The sequence below is a fragment of the Macaca thibetana genome, chromosome 16 (genome assembly GCF_024542745.1).
Source record: "Macaca thibetana thibetana isolate TM-01 chromosome 16, ASM2454274v1, whole genome shotgun sequence".
NCBI classification, from domain to species: Eukaryota; Metazoa; Chordata; class Mammalia; order Primates; family Cercopithecidae; genus Macaca; species Macaca thibetana.
The window spans coordinates 41,221,905-41,242,206 of record NC_065593.1 but is presented as its reverse complement, the minus strand read 5'-3'; the positions used below and the strand labels follow the sequence as shown (position 1 = coordinate 41,242,206).

At 36.3% G+C, this 20,302-nt stretch overlaps 1 protein-coding gene and 1 long non-coding RNA gene across 2 annotated transcripts in view; one reads left to right on the top strand and one right to left on the bottom strand.

Moving 5' to 3' along the window:
* LOC126938254 (uncharacterized) overlaps positions 1-19,843 on the bottom strand; it is a 43,227-nt gene extending 23,384 nt beyond the window's left edge. Inside the window, exon 1 of the long non-coding RNA XR_007720051.1 lies at positions 19,689-19,843. This is a non-coding gene — a long non-coding RNA (uncharacterized LOC126938254). The remainder of the gene's footprint in view (positions 1-19,688) is intronic.
* KIF2B (kinesin family member 2B) lies at positions 2,765-5,093 on the top strand. Its single transcript, XM_050762322.1, has one exon. It carries the CDS (start codon positions 2,916-2,918, stop codon positions 4,926-4,928), a length of 2,013 nt encoding a protein of 670 aa, XP_050618279.1. The 5' UTR covers positions 2,765-2,915; the 3' UTR covers positions 4,929-5,093.
* Positions 19,844-20,302: the final 459 nt, after the last annotated feature.

Sequence of the window (20,302 nt, the reverse complement as noted above, 5' to 3'; positions counted from 1 at the left end):
TTTTCACATATCTTAATATTGAGAACCACTGGACTAGAAATTTGAAAGAAAATGGTGTGTTTGAAGGGCTGCAATTTCTTCCACATGGCTCAGTTTTAGATTAAATATGGATAGTGGGGAAGTTTGAGGACGACAAAGCAGGCAAGATGATGATGTGCCTTGTGTCTTTATATGGAATTTACACCATATCATTAGGGTGATGAGGAGCTCCTAAAATGCTTATAAGCAGTGAATTAATAAGGAAGAACCTATTAAAATAACTCTAGGAACAGTGTGAGAAACAGACCCACTCCCTGACTGGATGAGGTTGCAAAAAAAGAAAGAAGGAAAAAAGACAACAACAAGCTCATCATTGGTTGGGAGATTAAATGATATCATGGTTATGGAAGACTTCTAGAGACTGGGAAAGCACTATCTAAGTTAGGATGAGCTGAAAGAAGGAAGAAGACAAAGATCTGTGTCAAGATTTTAAAGATAAGTAAATGTTGAAGTTACTAAAAGCAATTAAAAATAACAAAGAGCTGCCATTTTCAGTAAGAAAACAACGGAATCAGTTTTGGATTTGTTAACTTTTAGTTCCTGCGGGTGACTACAAGTTTAGGACTCATAATTCTGGTTATCAACAATCTATCCAGCCAGTTTTATATAAAATTAAACTGTAGGAACAAATGCAATATACTAGGGAAACTATATAAAAAAGAAAAGAACTGAAAAAAAGTCCTGAAGTTGCCATGAAAAGCTTTATAAATATGCTGGAGAGAAAGAGGGAATAAAAGTAAACTTTACTCTCTGATTTTGGCACTACTATCATGGATCTGCTCATCCATTGTCTGTCTAAAACATTACTATCTAAGGTGAAAACACTACGGCTAGCCTGGAGGCTCTAGAGTTTTCATAATTTTGAGAGACACCCAGCTTTTTCAAAGGTAACGGTTTAAAAAAACAAAACAAAACAAAACAAAACAAACTGCTAGGTGGTTCAGTGGCTCAAGCCTATAATCCTAGCACTTTGGGAGGCTGAGAAGGGAGAATCCCTTGAGGTCAGGAGTTTGAGACCAGCGTCTGTGCAACACAGCAAGACCTCATCCCTAGCAAAAGAAAAACAGAAATAAAGAAAGATAAAAAAGACAGAAACAAAGAAAGAAAATAGCAAAGCATCCTGGCGCATGCCTGTAATTCCAGCTACCCAGGAGGCTGAGATGGTAGGATGGCTTTAACCTCGGAGTTTGAGGCTGTAGTGAGCTATGATCAGACCACTGTACTCTGACCTGAATGACAGAGTGCTAATGACAAATATAGGGTATTAAGAATATTTACATAATGACCTTGAAACTAAGAAACAACAACTGATTTAAAGCACAACTTTAAATATTGATAATTTGGGGAAATAAAACATAATCTTTTTTAGAAGACAACTGCCTAAAGCCCTTTCTCCTCTCCCTCCACCTGCAATACAACCTCCTCTTGAAATGAGCACTGCTTACTTACCTAATTTATCCAGTATCCTCCTTCCATCTTCTTTTCAAAATCTCAGCTTTACTAAACTCACTGAACAGAAAAGTTAGTTTATAATAGAATGTATTTCTATAGTGGCCCTTATTCCTAGGGAAGGTTGCAACTTGCTACTTCATGTTACTTTGGAGCTGTAAGTACAATTATGATGAAATTCAACAGTCTAAAAGAAAATATGCACGGGGATTGGTAGGGAGCTGAACATAAGGTGTCACCCTTATTCTCAGCTTGGCCTGTCTAAAAGTCCATGCCATTTATTTTATAAGCAAATTCTTATACAGGAAAATATTACAATCTTGGCAAAATACATTTTTGCATCCGATGATCTTAGCTGCCTTCCAGCCCTGCTTAACAACCTCTAGAGGACACACACATGTATTGCAGGGTGGGGAGGTGGGTATAGGATTAATTATCTCTTTCCACACAATGTCTCTTCTTTCTGTCCAAATTATGGATAATGAGGCCAGAAGTGTAATTACTAAAGGAGTTTGGAAAGGTAATTACTGAACTAATCTCAACAATGGTGGTGACCGCAGCACAACAAAACTCACTTTATAGCTGTCAGAGCCACTTGGAATGTGATAAACCTGCTGTGTTTGCAAACCCAGGTGCTGTACGAAAGGAAGTTTCATATTAGCAAATTACCACAACTACCTGCTACATTCGACTCATTTTGATTTTGTAATGAGAAAGCTGATTAAACTGTAATAACTTTAAGTTGTGACTCTTAAACAAGTTACACGTTTAAGAGTGTAACTCTTCGATCATGTGCATGATCTCGTAGTTGAGGTTTCTCGGGTATGTTTTTTAAAGAGGTGAAAAAACAAAGATGGCAGGTTTGAGGACCCTTTCTGGGATCCTGTTGAATATAAGGCTGAGATTTGCAAATAACTCTACCTTCATCGGTTTCCACTGATCACTGGAGAGTTAAAGTTTAAGGGAACTTCATGGCAATTCTCAAATTAAAGCACCGAGCTTTGGGACTGCCAGCCAAGGCCTCCTGGGAGAATGGATACTTCCAAAGCTTAGGTAAAGGTACATGGGATATATAAATTAAATTTCAACTCCATGCTTCCCATTGCTTCTCTGTTACCAGTTCTTTCTTGCTGTGATCCAGAGAGCACGCCACATCCTCCTCCAACCCCTTCACCCTCACTGGCAGAGAACAATCTCTCCACCCCTTTTTGCTCCCGTACCGTTCACTCCTAAGCCCTAGGTTCTGCCGCCTCTTCTCATCCTTTTGTGACGTAGTGGCCCCTGGCCGGGCCCCGGCACACTAGGCTCACAAAGGCAGGCACAGACTGCAACCCTGCTCAGTGTTCCGGGCGCTTCAGGCTGGCTTGGGTCCTGCTGCTCTAACCCCAAGGGCCCTGGAGTGCGCCCTGATACCTCCATCACTCACCATGGCCAGTCAGTTCTGCCTCCCTGTATCCCCACGCCTCTCGCCCCTGAAACCCTTGAAGCCACATTTCGGAGACATCCAAGTGGGCATCTACGTGGCGATCCAGCGCAGCGACAAGCGGATGCACCTCGCTGTGGTCACAGAGATCAACAGAGAAAATTCTTGGGTCACGGTAGAGTGGGTGGAGAAAGCAGTCAAAAAAGGCAAGAAGATTGACCTGGAGACCATACTCCTGCTGAATCCATCTCTGGACTCTGCTGAAGACCCCATGCCCGTATCCCCTTTGGCTCCCGCGCCCTCTTCGGCCATCGGGGACCAGAGTACCGCCACGAAACGGGTTGTGATGATCCCCCAGAAAAACAAAACAGCCTCAGGGGACAGCCTGGACGTGAGGGTCCCCAGCAAACCTTGTCTGATGAAGCAGAAAAAGTCTCCCTGCCTCCAGGAAATTGAGAAAGTGCAGAAGCAGCGGGAAAAGCGCAGGCGGCTGCAGCAGGAGATCCGAGCTAGACGCGCCCTCGATGTCAACACCAGAAACCCCAACTACGAGATCATGCACATGATCGAAGAGTATCGCAGGCACCTGGACAGCAGCAAGATCTCAGTCCTGGAGCCCCGGCAAGAACATCGCATCTGCGTCTGCGTGAGGAAGCGGCCTCTCAACCAGCGAGAGACCACCTTGAAGGACCTGGATATCATCACCGTCCCCTCGGACAATGTGGTTATGGTGCATGAGTCCAAGCAAAAGGTGGATCTCACTCGCTACCTGGAGAACCAGACCTTCTGTTTCGACCATGCCTTCGACGACAAAGCCTCCAACGAGTTGGTGTACCAGTTCACCGCCCAGCCACTGGTGGAGTCCATCTTCCGCAAGGGCATGGCCACCTGCTTTGCCTACGGGCAGACGGGCAGTGGGAAGACGTACACCATGGGTGGAGACTTTGCAGGAAGGGCCCAAGATCATTCTAAGGGCATTTATGCTCTGGTGGCACAGGACGTCTTTCTCCTGCTCAGAAACTCCATATATGAGAAGCTGGACCTCAAAGTCTATGGGACATTTTTTGAGATTTATGGGGGCAAGGTGTATGATTTGTTGAACTGGAAGAAGAAACTGCAAGTCCTTGAGGATGGCAATCAGCAAATCCAAGTGGTCGGGCTGCAGGAGCAAGAAGTGTGTTGTGTGGAGGAAGTGCTGAACCTGGTGGAATTAGGGAATAGCTGTCGGACTTCCAGGCAAACATCTGTCAACGCCCACTCATCCAGGAGCCACGCAGTTTTCCAGATCATCCTGAAGTCGGGAGGGAAACTGCATGGCAAGTTTTCCCTGGTTGATTTAGCTGGCAATGAAAGGGGAGCAGATACGACCAAGGCCAGCCGGAAAAGGCAGCTGGAAGGGGCAGAGATTAACAAGAGTCTCCTAGCCCTCAAAGAATGTATTCTGGCTTTGGGTCAGAACAAGCCTCATACCCCATTCAGAGCCAGCAAACTCACACAGGTGCTCCGGGACTCCTTTATAGGCCAGAACTCCTCCACTTGCATGATTGCTACTATCTCTCCAGGGATGACCTCTTGTGAAAACACCCTCAACACTTTAAGATATGCAAACAGAGTAAAAGAATTAAATGCAGATGGAAGGCCCTACCATCGTGGCCTCTATCCAAATGGACATGAGGCATCAAGGATGTTGAAAAGTCACATCGGAAATTCAGAAATGTCCCTTCAGAGGGATGAATTTATTAAAATACCTTGTGTACAGAGTGAGGAGCAGCAGAAAGAGATTGAAGATGTTGAAAGAGCCACTCTTTTAGGGAAGGATACCACAACTTCAAGGAAGGGATCTAGCCAATGGCTGGAGAACATCCAGGAGAGAACCAGTGGAGTAAACCATGATGTTGATTTTTGTATTGCCCAGTCTTTGTCCATTTTGGAGCAGAAAATTGGTGTTCTGACCGAGATCCAAAAGAAATTGAAATTATTACGAGCTGACCTCCACGTGAAGAGCAAGGTAGAGTGAAGCCAATGGTGAGAGATCAAGTCCGAAATGCTGCACTGCTGCAGTTTCCACCACTCTTATACAGGAAAACTGTCCAAATTATCTAAATATAAAGATCCTCTTGAAAAAGCTTAAAACATCTTAAAATACGCTGATGCGAAACATGCTCTTTCTTCTGCCTCTGTATTTCTGTAGTTTGTTTTCATCCTGCTGAACAGTAGTTTTCAACAGGGAATGATTCCTCCCCACCCCTCACCAGAACATTTGGCAATATCTGGAAACATGTTTGATTGTCACAACTGGGGGTGATGAGGATACTCGCATACAGTGGGTTGAGGACCAGAAATGCTAAACATTCTTAAATGTTAAACATTCTAAAATATACAGCAGCAGTCCCCAACCTTTTTGATACCACTGACCGGTTTTGTGGAAGAGAGTTTTTCCACGGGTGGGGTTGGGGATGAAACCGTTCCACTTCAGATCATCAGGCATTAGTCTCCTAAGGAGCGTGCAACAACCTAGATCCCTCGCATGCACAGTTCAAAATAGGGTTCGTGCTCCTTAAGAATCTAATGTTCCCGCTGATCTGACAGGAGGTGGAGTTCAGGTGGTAATGCCCGCTCACTGCCAGCTTACCTTCTATTATGTAGTCTGGTTCCCAAAAGACCACAGACCTACCGGTCTGCAGCCCAGGGATTGAGGACCCTGAAGTGTACAGGACAGCTGCTCACAGCAGGTAACTATCCTGTTGCAAACATCAATGCCATCGAGGTAGAGAAACCCTGCTGTAGGAGAAACCGGCTGTGATGAAAGCAGATACACTAAATTTCCAGCTGGGAAAGCAAAACACTGTAAGTTAAAGGAAATACATTGAAAGACACCAAGGGTATACAATGGAGTAAATCTAAGGATACTGCTCATGAATCTTTCCCTTGCATTGCTGTTTAGATTCAAATGGTTTTTAAGATCTAATCATACTGGGAGGCTGGATTTTCCTTGAAACCGTGTATGAGCGCCTAGAATTGAGAGGGCCTTTTTAAAAGAAATATTTGAGTTGAAATGGCAAAGTACTGCACTCCCTAGGAGTGATTAAAATGCATGTGTGTAGGGATGTGTGTGTGTGTGTGTGTGTGCATGTTTTGCATAAGTAGGGCTTTGTTGACTACGGTGTCTTAAATTTTTTTTTTCCTCACACTCTTTACCACATATTATATTTATATGCTTCACGTAAAAAGCCTTCCTGTATCAAATTGGAGCAGGATATAAGTCAGCAAAACAGTAGAAAAACTTCCACCTAGAAATGGAACACATCCCATAAATACCTCAAAAGTAGTGTCAGAAACATTGACACCTTAGATTGATCAGATATTTGAAACATTTTCCTGATTCGAGGATCACAAAGTCCATTCTGGCTTTTTTAAAAAAAACTAATCTGATATGTAAATACAAATATAACAAATAATACATGCAGCAAACTAATTAATTAGCAAACATTATATAAAATACTGTAACAAAAAAGAAGGATCTTTCGGTTTCACATCTTATCAGTTCCAAATGCTTATTAAAAAGAACTAAATGGAAATGATTTGCAAAAAAAAAAAGTGCATGGCAGACTGAGGAAATTTAGACAATACATAGTCTCTCAATTTTGCTACTCTTATTATTTTCATAAGTTTGCCTAAAAGTTACAAAGTCCTCATTAACATTAGGATAACTGGCACATTACTATAGAGTAGAAAAATAATGTCCTAGCAAAAACTATCAGTGTGAAACAATAAGGATGACCGTGAACATCTGCTCTTTTGTAATTAATATTTGTGGTCTTTAAAACACAAACACACACACACACTTACTAGTGCTTTGATTGGATTGCATTGAATCAACACATTAACTTGATAAAGATTAGTATCGTTACAATTTTGAGTCTTCAATCCATGAATACTCGTCTTAGAAGTTTATTTAGTTCTTCATTAATTTCTCTCATTAATCTTTTGTAATTGTCCATGTTGAGATGTTACATTCCTTTCATTAAAACCATGATTAGATAGTCGATTAGATAATCAGTGTTTTTAAGGCTCATCTGAATTTTATCACATTTAAATGTAATCTTCAAAATATTCCTAATGTATACGGGAAAAGTTGGTGTTTATGTTTGGACTTCTACATTTAATGATAAATTCACTTACTAATTCTAATAGAACTTAAAATATATTATGTTGGATGTGTTTAGGTACATAATTATGGTATTTGTTAATGATAAAAATGTTGTTTCTCCTCTTCCAATTTTTATTCCTTTTATTCAAAAGTATATACTTTTATTATCTTATTCCCATAAGGCCTTGTATGTAATGTTGAGTAGAAAAAGTCATAACAGGAATTACCTTGTTCTCTATCTCACAAGAAAATATTTTGACAGTTTAGCAATCAGTATAGTTTAGTGGTTCGACTTTTGTACATAGACCAATCTTACCGGATTCAGAATTTCTTTATCTATATGTAGTTATTGTTAATGAGTGCTAAATTTTATCCTGTCTTTTCTTCATCTATTTAGATGACCATATGATATTTTCCTTTAGTCTCTAAGTGTAAAGAATTGTAATAACTTTTCAAATGTTAGATTAATCTTGCTTTTTGAAACAAATTCAACTTATACTTTTTTATACATCATTGAATTAGAAATAATAATTAGGTTAGATTTTTTGTGTTTATATTCATGGGAGATGCTATGCTATAATTTTCTTTTCTTTTGATATCTTTCTCAGGGATTGGAATTAGATTTGTTAATTCTATAAAACAAAATGAGAAGCCTATTCTCATTTTTATTTTCTGAAATCATTGGGATTTCTTTTTTTTTTTTTTTTTTTTTTTTTTTGAGGTGGAGTCTAGCTTGCTGGAGTGCAGTGGCAACACTTCGGCTCACTGCAACCACCACCTCCTGGATTCAAGTGATTCTCCTGTCTCAGCCTCCAGAGTAGCTGGGATTACAGGTGCCTGCCACCACATCAGGCTAATTTTTGTATTTTTAGTAGAGACAGGATTTCGCCATGTTGGCCAGGCTGGTCTCAAACTCCTGACCTCTGGTGATCCACCTACTTCAAACTCCCAAAGTGCTGGGATTACAGGTGGGAGTCACCGCACCAGGCTGGATATGATTTCTATTAAATTTTGGTTAAATACTTCAAAGCTATCTGGCTCTGGAGTTATGTTTATGACAAAATTTTCTAGATTATTTTAATGGAAATAATATTATTCAAGTTTAGACAATATTTTTCTCATACCAGTTTTAATAAATTTTATTAAGTTATTCTCATAAAACTATACTATAGTCATTATCTATCATGCCCATATTATTGATTTCTTTTTGATCCTGATACTGGTAAATTATGTCTTCTCTTTTTTATTGTTAATCAGACTTGTTATATGTTTATGAATTATATTAGTTTTTTCAAGGAAACTACTCTTAGCTATTTTCTTGATTATGTTTGTTTTTATTTTATTAATTCAATTTTCCTTCTTTCTGTGTAATTTCCACTTTTTTCATTTTATTAATTTCTATGCTTACATAATAAATTTGTCATCCTTTTATGATTATTCTTTTGACTACTGCTTTTAGTTAATCTACATTATATTTTTATTATTCAAAAAATTGAATACTGAAATATTCAAAGTATTCATTTTCTAATTTTCACTTACCAATAAGGTATTAAAAGCATTGTTATATGCCTATTTTTAAATTTGTTTAATCGCGTTGTTCAAATATTTTATAACACTTATTTACTTTATCCTTTACCATGATATTAAATTCTTAAACTTTAATTGTAGGCTTAATTACTTTTCCTTTTAATTCTGACAGTTTTCAGTTTATATCTTTTGAGGTTATGTTCTAGTTGCTTATAAATTTGGGGTTTTATATATGCCTGTTGAGTTCACAGTTTTAACATACTAAATGTTTCTCTTTGTTTTTCATAATTTTTCTTGAATTAAATTATGCATTTCCTAATATTCATATAGAGAATATTTTGCTTTATTTCAGTTTGTATTTCTATGGTATATATTATGCTGCCCTTTTATTTTGAAACTTTCTGTTCTTTACAGCTAAGATTAATTCTTTATAAAAATATATAATTGGTTTTAGTTTTTTAATCCCATATTATAATTTTTGTCTTTTAATGAAAACATTTATGTCCTTTAGATTTAACGTAGCTACTGATATATTTAGGATCATGTCTGAGAGCATTTCTTGTAACTTGAAAATCATATCATGCATTCTTATTATTACATTATATTCCTTCATCAAAAGTGAAACTACCTTAAATATTTTAGTTCATTGTTTCCCAGATTTTATGCTTTTTTTCTTTTAATTATATATATATAAAGGCAATATATATATGCTTTTAATACATCATTATTAATATTTAAACAGTGAATACACATTTAAATAACTCATGTTTATTTTTCCAATATTCTTAATTCTGTATGCTTTATATTTAATTATTTATATCCAATACTTTATACTTAATTCTTTACTATTTCCATTTAGGATCATTTTTCTTCTTACACGACTCATATATGTGTATGTAAGAGTAAGCCTGTTAGTGAAAATTCTATTAATTTAAATAATCTTCATTTTACCTTCTCTTTTGAAGTATATATTTGCTGCTTACAGAATTCTTGGTCACCTATTCTTTCATTTATGTATTTATTTATTTGCCCTTCAAAGAAGTCATTATTTTGTTTTATTATTTTGCCATTTCTATTAAAACTTAACTGTGATTTTCAGGAACTTTTAAGATTTTTTTTCTCCTGATTTCAAATCAGGATTGCTTTTTCTATAATGCAACAAGGGTGTTTTTCTTATTTATTCTTGTGTTTTATAAAACTTTTAAATATATCACTGATATCCTTCATCAGTTTTGATAAAGTATTGGAGTCTCACTCTGTCACCTAGGCTGGAGTACAGTGGCGCGAACCCGGCTCACTGCAACCTCCACCTCCCGGGTTCAAGCAATTCTTCTGTCTCAGACTCCTGAGTAGCTGGGACTACAGGCACCTGCCACCATGTCTGGCTCATTTTTGTATTTTTAGTACAGACGGGGTTTCACCATGTTGGCCAGGCTGGTCTCAAACTCCTGACCTGAGGTGATCCACCCGTCTCAGCCTCCCAAAGTGCTGGGATTACAGGCATGAGCCTCTAGCCCCACCAAAGTATCAACTTTCAACAGTTCAAATATTATTTTTAGATCTTCTATGTCTTCCCTTCTTGGAAATTACAAATACTTAAGTATTCTACATGTTTCATAGTATTTTATCTAGTTTGCATTAATTTATCTCAATGCTTCAGTTTGGATACTATCTAATTGCCTATCTTCCATTTCACTAATCCTCTTTATCAAATCTATTAAACTCATGCATTAAATTTTTAATTTCAACTTTTATTCTTAATTCTAGGATTTTCACTTGACTCTTAAAGGAGATCTCTGTTTGTCCTGTTGATTTAAGTTGTTCGGTACTTTGCGTTCATATGCCTAGCATGTTTTGATTAAATGCTGAACAATATGTATGATATAACGTGAAAGCTCTATATGATGTTACATTTTTCCAAAGAGGATTTATTTTTCTTTCTGAAGACAAATAGAGTAAAGGCATATCACCTTGATCCCTTGTTCTGGTTTACTCTTAATTTTTGGGCTTAGCATGTCTGGCATATTAACTAAAAGTTTCTACTTTCATGGACTCTTGCTTTTCTAAATCTATAAGCTTGATAAATTATCCGCTGACTTTTAATCTGTTTCCAACTGCTTTATGATTTTTTTCATGTTTGAACCTTGTTCTATGCATGCACAGTCTTAGAGTTAGCAATACATTAAGGAGAAATTGCATGTAGATTGTTTATGTCAATTCTCTGTCATTTTTTTTTTTTTTTTTTTTTTTTTTTTTTTTTTTTTTTTTTTTTTTTTGCAAAACCAGTCTTGCTGGCTCTGGTAGTCCTGAACTTTAATGTTAGGGTTTTGTGAAACTGTTTCCCTGTGAGACTGCAACAGTATTTACTTGGCTACTGCTTTCTTTTTGGGCTTACTGTTCAGTCTCAAGAATCAGCAAATGCTCCAAGAGGGAAAGGTAGCAGTGAAGATAAATCTCAATGTGGTTTCCTTTTCCCTGTGATTTCTTAAAAAATTGTTATTGAGATGTAATTTACATAATATAGTTATATGTATTTTTCTAAGGATTCTTACGTTCAAATCTGTAGAATACAACTTAAAACTTCTACTTCAGTAAAAAATTGCTCGCTATTTCTGTTTGCTTCCGTTGCATTAAAATTTTTTCTTAATTAGTGCGCATTCATATTTCCATTGACATTAATATTTTTTCCTGAGAATATGTATGGTACTTGAAATAATGTAAAACTACAGCATACAATTTTATATTGAATATTATAAAATAAAATATTATGTATATGAAAAAAACTCAGAAAATAAATTAATTGGAGTCCACTATAAGAGAATTGTTGACAACTTGCCCAGATGCCCTGAAGTTAAAAAAAAAGATTGTAAGCAAATTAATGCTTTAACAAGATGGTAGAAAAAAAGTCAGAACTGCTAAATTAAGAAAAATAAATACTTTCAGTACTTTGAAAACATCCATTTACACACAAAAACTTGACATGCTAATTATAAGCTATGCTTATCTATTAATTGAAGTAGATTTTTTCCTATCCTGTAGTGGACAAACTTATTTTGAATGACTGCATAAACTTGCACTTAATAAAACTACTTTTAAAATACCAAACTTAAGGTTTTATACTTGCAAGTTTTTCTTCCCATAATTAATCTGTGATCATAAGTTTTTGTACTATTAATATTATTCTACTACTTTTTATTTGGTAAAATTATTTTCATAATCTACATGACAAAACTGTATCAGAGCCCTGGAGAAATATTTATGTGCTTCTTAGGTGAACGTATAAATTATTTTTTGCTTGCAATTTGATTACAGCTTTAAAATATTCTTGTAGAAGGAATACAGTTTCTATCATGTGTTGCTTAAGAAAACAAATGTCAAATAACCTGTTATTCAAAGTATAGATATTATCTTCAAAGCAAACCTGTCATTTATAAACTGTTTGTTTAATTCTTTGTATTCTCCAAAAGAGCAACTCCAGATAGCAAACCTTAATACATCATTTTTCTGAATTTGATTTTTTTCCTAGTTAAGGCATTTTCTTTCTAATGTAACATAAATGTAATGTCTGAATTTTTTTTTAAAAGGCTTAAAGAAGATATTGGCCAAACAAGATATTAAGGGCTTAAACAAGCTATTGATCCAAATTACTAATTGAAGATAAAAACAGAACAGAGAGAGGTTGCCTCTGCACTTCTAAAAACCATCCGTGTTTGAGGTGATTCTAAACATGAATGAAGCTGTCTATTGGTCATAGCTAGAATACAAGGGCTTGAATGGTAACAGTAAGAAGGTACACAGTAATCCGGAGCAGGAAAAAATGGAAATAATTATCAAAGCAACAATTACAAATAGAAGTAATTAAAATAAAGGTTATGGCATGGTGCCAGTTAACCAATATACCATGCTCACACTCATGTCTGTCATGAAGTTATGAGTATAGAAAGGGATAAATAAATTAGGCCACGGTGGAGAATCTAAATAGTTTTTACATTGTCTGGACATGAGTCCAAATGTTGAGATTAAAATCAAACAGCCCAAGTGAGCCAAAACACCTGCCTTAGAGTTAAATATTTTGGGTTTGACTTAAGGCTTTGTCACCTAGTAGCTATGTGAATTCAGACAAGCTTTTGACCCTCTGTATTATTTATTATTTTTTCATACCTGTTAAAAAACAGTCTAAAAATATCCACTATGCCAATCTCACAGAGTCATTTTGGAGGATCAACTTAAGAAGTTTCAATAAAATGAGATTTTACTAATCATCTTCTATGTCTTCCTTCTTACTTGTTACCTTACTGTGTTCCTTACTACTATTACCATTCAAGCCCTTATATTCTAGCTATGACCAGTAGACAGCTTCATTCATGTTCTGATCACCCCAAACACAGACGATTTTTAGGAGTGCAAAGGCACCCTCTCTCTGTCCTGTTTTTATCTTCAATTAGTAATTTGGATCAATATCTTGTTTATATCTTATTTGGCTAGTATCTTATATGAATTTCACCTATGAGAAAAAGTGTAGCTGTCTTTGTGTTTCAAATCGGTTTTTACATTGATACATCATTCTGCCCAACGACAGAAAGTACAATTTTCACATGACCAGTTGACACATGTGAATGACTAGTCCTCAGGATTTGCTTGCATTGGTAAACAGCTGATTTTAACAAGTGGTTATATCTCTCTTTTTTTTTTTTTTTTTTTTTTTTTAACCTTTATATTATGTTCAGGGGCACACGTGCAGGTTTGTTACCTAGGTAAGCTTCTGGGGGGATTTATTGTACAGATTATTTCATCACCCAGATCTTAAGCCTAGTACCCATTAGCTGTTTTTCCTGATCCTCTCCCTCCTCCCACCCTCCACCCTCCAATAAGCCCCAGTGTGCGCTGTTCCCTCTATGTGTCCATGTATTCTCAGCATTTATCTCCCACTTTCAAGTGAGAACATGCAGTATTTGGTTTTCCTTTTCTACATTAATTCTCTAAGGATGCTTCCGGATGCATCCATGTCCCTGCAAAGGACATGATCATGTTCTTTTAATGGCTGCATAGTATTCCATGGTGTATATGTATCACATTTATTTTACTGAGTCTATTATTTATGAGCATTTAGGTTGATTCCACGTCTTTAATATTGTGAATAGTGTTGCAATGAACATACACATTCATGTGTCTTTATAATAGAATGATTTATATCCCTTTGGATATACACCCAGTAATGAGATTGCGTAGTCAAATAGTATTTCCATCTTTAGGACTTTGAGGAATTGCTACATTGTCTTCCACAATGGTTGAACTAATTTACACTCCCACAAACAGTGTATAAGCCTCACCTTTTCTCTGTAACCTCCCCAGGCTCTGTTATTTTTGAGTTTTTAGTAATAGCTTTTCTGACTCGTGTGAACTGTTATCTCTAATGCATTTCTCTAATGATCTGTGAGGTGGAGCTTCTTTTTTCATACGATTATTGGTTGCATGCATATCTTCTTTTGAAAGGTGTCTATCTATTCATGTCCTTTGCCTACTTTTTAACAGAATTTTAAAAAATAAATTTGTTTAAGTTCCTTATAGATTCCAGATATTAGAACTTCATTAGATGCATAGTTGGTACAAATTTTCTCCCATTCTGTAGGTTGTCTGTTTACTCTTTTGATAGTTTCTTTTGCTGTTCAGAAACTCTTTAGTTTAATTATATTCCAAATGTCAATTTTTGCTTTTGTTGTGATTAATTTTGGAGCCTTCATCAGGAAATCTTTTCCCCTGCTTATGTCCTGAGTAGTATTGCCTAAGTTTTCTTCCAGGATTTTTATACTTTGAGTTTTACATTGAAGTCTGTAATCCTTCTTGAGTTAATTTTTAATTTTTGTATGTGGTGTAAGGTGTTTTTTTTTTGTTTTTTTTTTTTGAGATGGAGTTTCACTGTTGTTGCCCAGGCTGGAGTGCAATGGCGCTATTTCGGCTCACCACAACCTCTGCTTCCTGAGTTCAAGCAATTCTCCTGCCTCAGCCTCCCAAGTAGCTGGGATTACAGGCATGTGCCACCACGCCTGGCTAATTTTTTGTATTTTTCGTAGAGATGGGGTTTCTCCATCTTGGTCAGGCTGGTCTCGAACTCCGAATCACAGGTGATCCTCCTGCCTCAGCTTCCCAGAGGGCTGAGATTACAGCATGAGCCACCATGCCCAGCTGTAAGTTAATTTTTGTATGTGTATTTGTATGTGGTATAAGGTTGAAATTGAAAGGGTCCAGTTTCTATCTTCTGTATATGGCTAGCCAGTTATCATAGAACCATTTATTGAATAGGAAATTCTTTCCCTATTGCTTGTTTTTGTCAGGTTTGTCGAAGATCTGATAGTTGTAGGTGTGTAGTCTTATTTCTGGGTTCTCTATTCGTTTCCATTGGTCTATGTGTCTATCTTTGTACCAGTACCATGCTGTTTTGGTTATTGTGGCTTAGTAGCATAGATTGAAGTCAGGTAACATGACACTTCTAGTTTTGTTCTTTTTGCTTAGGATTGTGTTGGCTATTTGGGCTCTTCTTTGGTACCAAATGAATTTTAAAATCATTTTTTTTCCTAATTCTGTGAAGAATGCCATTGGTAGTTTAATAGAAACAGTGTTGAATTTAGAAATTGCTTTGGGCAATATGGTCATTTTAACAATATCAATTCTTCCTATCCATGAGCATGAGATGTTTTTCCATTTGTTTGTGTCATCTCTGATGTCTTTGAGCAGTGTTTTGTGCTTTTCCTTTTAGAAATCTTTTACCTCACTGGTTAATTGTATTCCCAGGTATTTTATTCTTTTTGTGGCAATTGTGAATGGGAGTACATTTCTGATTTGACTCTGGGCTTGACTGTTGTTGGTGTATAGGAATGTTAGTGATTTTTGTGCATTGATTTTGTATCCTGAGACTTTGCTGAAGTTGTTTATCAACTTAAGAACTGTTTGGGCTGAGACTATGGGTTTATCTAGGTATAGGGTCATGTCTGCAAACAGATATAGTTTGATTTCCTCTCTTCCTATTTGGATGTCCTTTTTTTCTTTCTCTCACCTAAGTGGCCTGGCCAGGACATCCAATAGTATGTTGAATAGGAGTGGTGAGAGAGGGCATCCTTATAATAAGGGGTCATATCTCTACACTGGCACCTACCTGTATTCAGCTTTTCAGTTTGACCCCCAACAAGAAACTCCACCATCACTAGCTAATGCTATTCCTTTAACCTAGCCACAGGGTTTCTTTAGGTATTTTGGCATCTGCTGTCACGTCTGTGTCTCACTCAGCTCTATAGGAAAACCTTTAACTCTCTCCTGCCACCTACCAGAGATATTTCCTGAGGCTCTGTATCTTTGGCTTTAGCCATTGCTTGACCACATGCAACTCTCTCAACACCCGTGAAGAACCTGCCAGAATGTAGGAACACAACCAGGAATGTGAGCATGCGTTAGCTCACTCTTTCAGGACTTAAACTAATGTAGGGTTTTACCACAACCCTGTAAGATATGGCCCAGAGAAAAAAAAAAGAACACAAGACAACAGTTGTCCCTCTATGATCCTTCTCTTGTTCTCTTCCATTCTATAACCATTGGGATCTTATCTGAGTAGGAAAGCAAGAAAAATTTGTTTATGGAATAAACTTTATGGCCTGTGTCTTGTAAGATTATACTTCAGAAAAACAAAAGTTCACCCTCTTGCACTTCTAAAAGCCTTTTCTCTCAAGATCATAATCTCTATTTTCAGTACCAAAAGTCTATTTTAACACTAAAAAATAAAATATTGACCCCTTTGTTTTCCCCTGATTTTTTTTCCCTGAAAGACACAATCCCATATTTTCCTAGCTGTTGGGTAAGGGCTGAAAATACAATAAATTGTGTTTGAAGTGTGAGGGTAGCACTGATGAAGGTATAGACACATCAGTCAATAATTCAACATATTCCTACGCATGACCTTTCCCCCATTAGAAATAAAAGACTGAGAAAAGAGGCCCTGCTATTCTTTTGACATCTGTGTTCTCAGCATCTAGAATAGCACCTAGAAAATGAATATTTGTTGAATGAAGACTTGTACATAAAATGGCTCAAATCCTCATCAACACAATCACCCACAGAAGTATTGAAAGAGAAAAGGACTAGAGGCAGAAACCTGAGAAAAACAAATAATTTAAGGTGCAAGATAGTGGACAAATTATGAGTGAAGGAGGATAAGAAGGAGAGGTCAGCGAATTAGAAGAAAAACCAGGGGAAAAAAAAGAAAAGTGGTACAGAAAGCAAAGAAGGAGAGAATTCAAAGGGCAGAGAGAGTAAACTATGTTAAGAAGAAAATAAAAATCAGTGATCTAGTAGAATAAAGGCTTAAGAGCAGGTCAATGGTTTTGACGATGTATAGGCCATTAATAAACTTTGAGAGATCAGCTTGAATGAAATTGTTGGTTCAGAAGTCCAATTGCAAAGGACTGAAGAGTCAGAAAGCAGCTAGGATAATGAATGTGAAAGTGCTTCTTAAATCCTAAACCACTTTAAAAATGTAATTAGAATATACAGCTTGTTAGATTTAGGTCCTGGTTGTTGCTCATTCACCAAACTTTCTGAATTCATGTGTTTTTCTTGGCATCAAGCACAGGCAGCTAGGGTTTTAGCTGAGTATGTCACAATCAATGCAACAGATGTTAACATTTCCTTAACATTTTTCTTCTTCCTTGACCTAACCTTTCTTCATAGCATGCCCAGGTTTAAATTAATGCACTGTCTTTAAACAATCTTCAAATGCACCCCACTGTTTCTCTAGGTCATTTCAATAGGTCATCTTCCTATTGCTAACACCTTCACAACTTGCCTTCAGCTTCTTAAAAAAATCTGATTTGTTTAGGTAAAATTGATAAAACTTTGAATGTGTCCTTGACCTCAGCCACAAGATCTGGAACACAATCTATCACTTAACCATGCCTCAGAACTGGCCCCAATTGCATTATTTTGAATACTTCTTCTTTCTTGGCTTCTCTATCCCTGATTTCCATTTTTATGGATTCCCTGTCTATCAAGTGAACTACTAGACATTGCACAAACTTAAGATATAATTAATTATACTCTGAAAGTTTTCCTGAGTCGGGCATATATTTCTCAAATAACCTCATTCTAACTTTCCTTTTAATGACACCTAATTCTGAGAACATTAATAGAAAGGCATAAAATCAGCAATTTTAGATTGGTTATATTTAAAATAATTCAGAAAGTAATGGTTTGAGTATATTAATTTGTTTCATAGAGAAAACACTAGCAGATATTAATATTTAAAGGTTCCTGCCACTATTTGAGATTTTTCTACCAGAACCTTATAACTTATCTTTTCAGCACCAGAACTGTTTATGAAGAAAAATAATCAAATGAAATAATTTCATAGTTATATTTATTGGCAAAAGAGTAACATCTATTGTTCAGTGTTATATAAAATGGAATTTAAAAATCAAAAACAATGCCTTATTTTTAATGTGATTAGCTCCAGAATAATAACTTCTTAAATTTATTGTTTCAAAGAGATTAATGGGTGATATTCAATAATTCATTTTTATTATGAAATCAAATTTAGGTGATTATTTAAGATCATGAACATGTAATTATGATTCAAAGGCTCAGGATCTGTCTAGGTACTAAAAGTAGAGAGGAAGAAATAAGATAATAAAAATATAGAATAAAATTCTTAAAGGTGACTACTTTTTTTTCTATATATATATATTCTTCTTGCTATAAATCAAATATGTTTACTGAAATCTGTGAATTTGCAAATTGAATTCTGAATTCAAGTTTCTGTTCTCATCTTAATTCTGTTGTTAACTATGTCTATGAAGTTAAACAAGTTGCTTTCATCTTGGCTACAGTTTATTATCTACAAAAATATGAGTATGAGACTTGAACTGAAGGTAGTCAACTTCCTGCTAGCATTTATTAAGATGCTGTTCAGAATCACTAGATTAAGCAAAAATTTTTAAAGTTTGACCATACTGAGTGTCCATAATGATATGGAAGAATTGAAATTCTCAAACACTGATGTTAGGAGTATAAACAAATACAGTCCCTTTCAAAAGCAATTTGAAAATATCCTGTAAATTTTAAGGTGGACTTATCCCATCATCCTGCTTTTCCATTTGTGTAAGCACTTTATAGGGAATTCCCACACATATACACAAGGAGGTATTTTCAAGAACTACATCATTGCAACATTGAAAAATTAACAATAGAGTGTTACAGGAGAATTGATAAAATCTTGCATTTGTACCCACTGATATATTTTATAATATAAACATAAAATGATTGAATTACAGTAGCATCTATCAACATGGGTAAACCTCAGTCAAACAATATGAGTAAAAGAGGCACGTTTCAGATTATGCAGCAAATGATCTTTTATATAAGAAACCAAAATGTTTCTATTCATTGACTATAGGCACACCATAGATAGAAAAGTATAAAATATTCATGAGAATAATAAAGAACAAATTCATGACAATGGTCACCTATGGAAATGCAGGGGAGTTAATGTGACCAGAATGGATACATTGGGACTTGAACAGCATCTGAAATGTTTTCCTTATTGAACAAAAAGAGAGAAAGTCATGTGAAGCAAAATAAGGCAAATTGAGGAGCGGTTTTCAATGAGTTATGGGCAGATTGATTCTTATTAGAAGATTATACTTTTCTGCAGGTTTGAAATATTCATAATTTTGGTAAAAACAATATTAACATTCTAATTCTAAATCTCACAGAAAACTGAGTACCTAATCTTTTTTGTATGTTTTTGGGCATTTTTATGAGATTAGAATTTAATGACAAGTGTATGATAAGACTTGAAACATAGCTTTTCTCTCTCCAGTCCTCATATTTGTTAAAACAAAAAAAAGCACAGCAAGAATAATTTTTCACACAGGCTTTTAAATTGGCTTTGATGGAACTCTGTTCCACAAGGAATATCGGATTAGACTTTCTAAAGCTGAGCCCAGCCATGGGTTCATACCCTCAGATTACTATTAGTTGAGTAAATTCCTCCCTTCTTGAGGTCCCAAGACAGCTTGGGGTTCCTGGGCATATTAGAAAGTGACATTCCTTACTTACCACAGGTTAGGAACCCTATACAGGGACAGTGTAGACAAGGTATGAAGCCAGTTTTCCCACGTGGCTTTTATTGGCTTTGCAAGTCAAGCTTGATTCCTTAAAGGCAAGCACACCCTTCCAGTCAAAGTCTTAGTAAAACAACCAGTTTCTCCAATTGTGTCCTGTTGCAAAAGAAAATGGATTCTTATTGCACCTATCCTACTAATCATATTGTCATAAGTTAAGAATACTCACAAATAGTTTCCAACTTCTACTGAAACCACGCGAGAGAAACAAATATGCCCCAAATTTTGTTCTCAGGAGTATACCTTACTCAATTGTTAAAAGCTGCAGGCCAGGCGTGGTGGCTCACACCTGTAATCCCAGAACTTTGGGAGGTGGATGCAGGTGGATCACAAGGTCAGGAGTTTGAGAGCAGCCTGGCCAACATGGTGAAAACCCGTTTCTACTAAAAATACAAAAATTAGCTGGGTGCGGTCATGGGCACCCATGATCCCAGCTACTTGGGAGGCTGAGGCAGGAAAATTGCTTGAACCCGGGAGGCAGAGGTTACAGTGAGCCAAGATTGCACCACTGCACTCCAGCCTGGATGACAGAGCAAGACTTCGTCTCAT

Bases quoted from the DNA above. Each gene is read 5' to 3' on its own strand.
- KIF2B (XM_050762322.1), top strand. From the start codon at position 2,916: ATGGCCAGTCAGTTCTGCCTCCCTGTATCCCCACGCCTCTCGCCCCTG.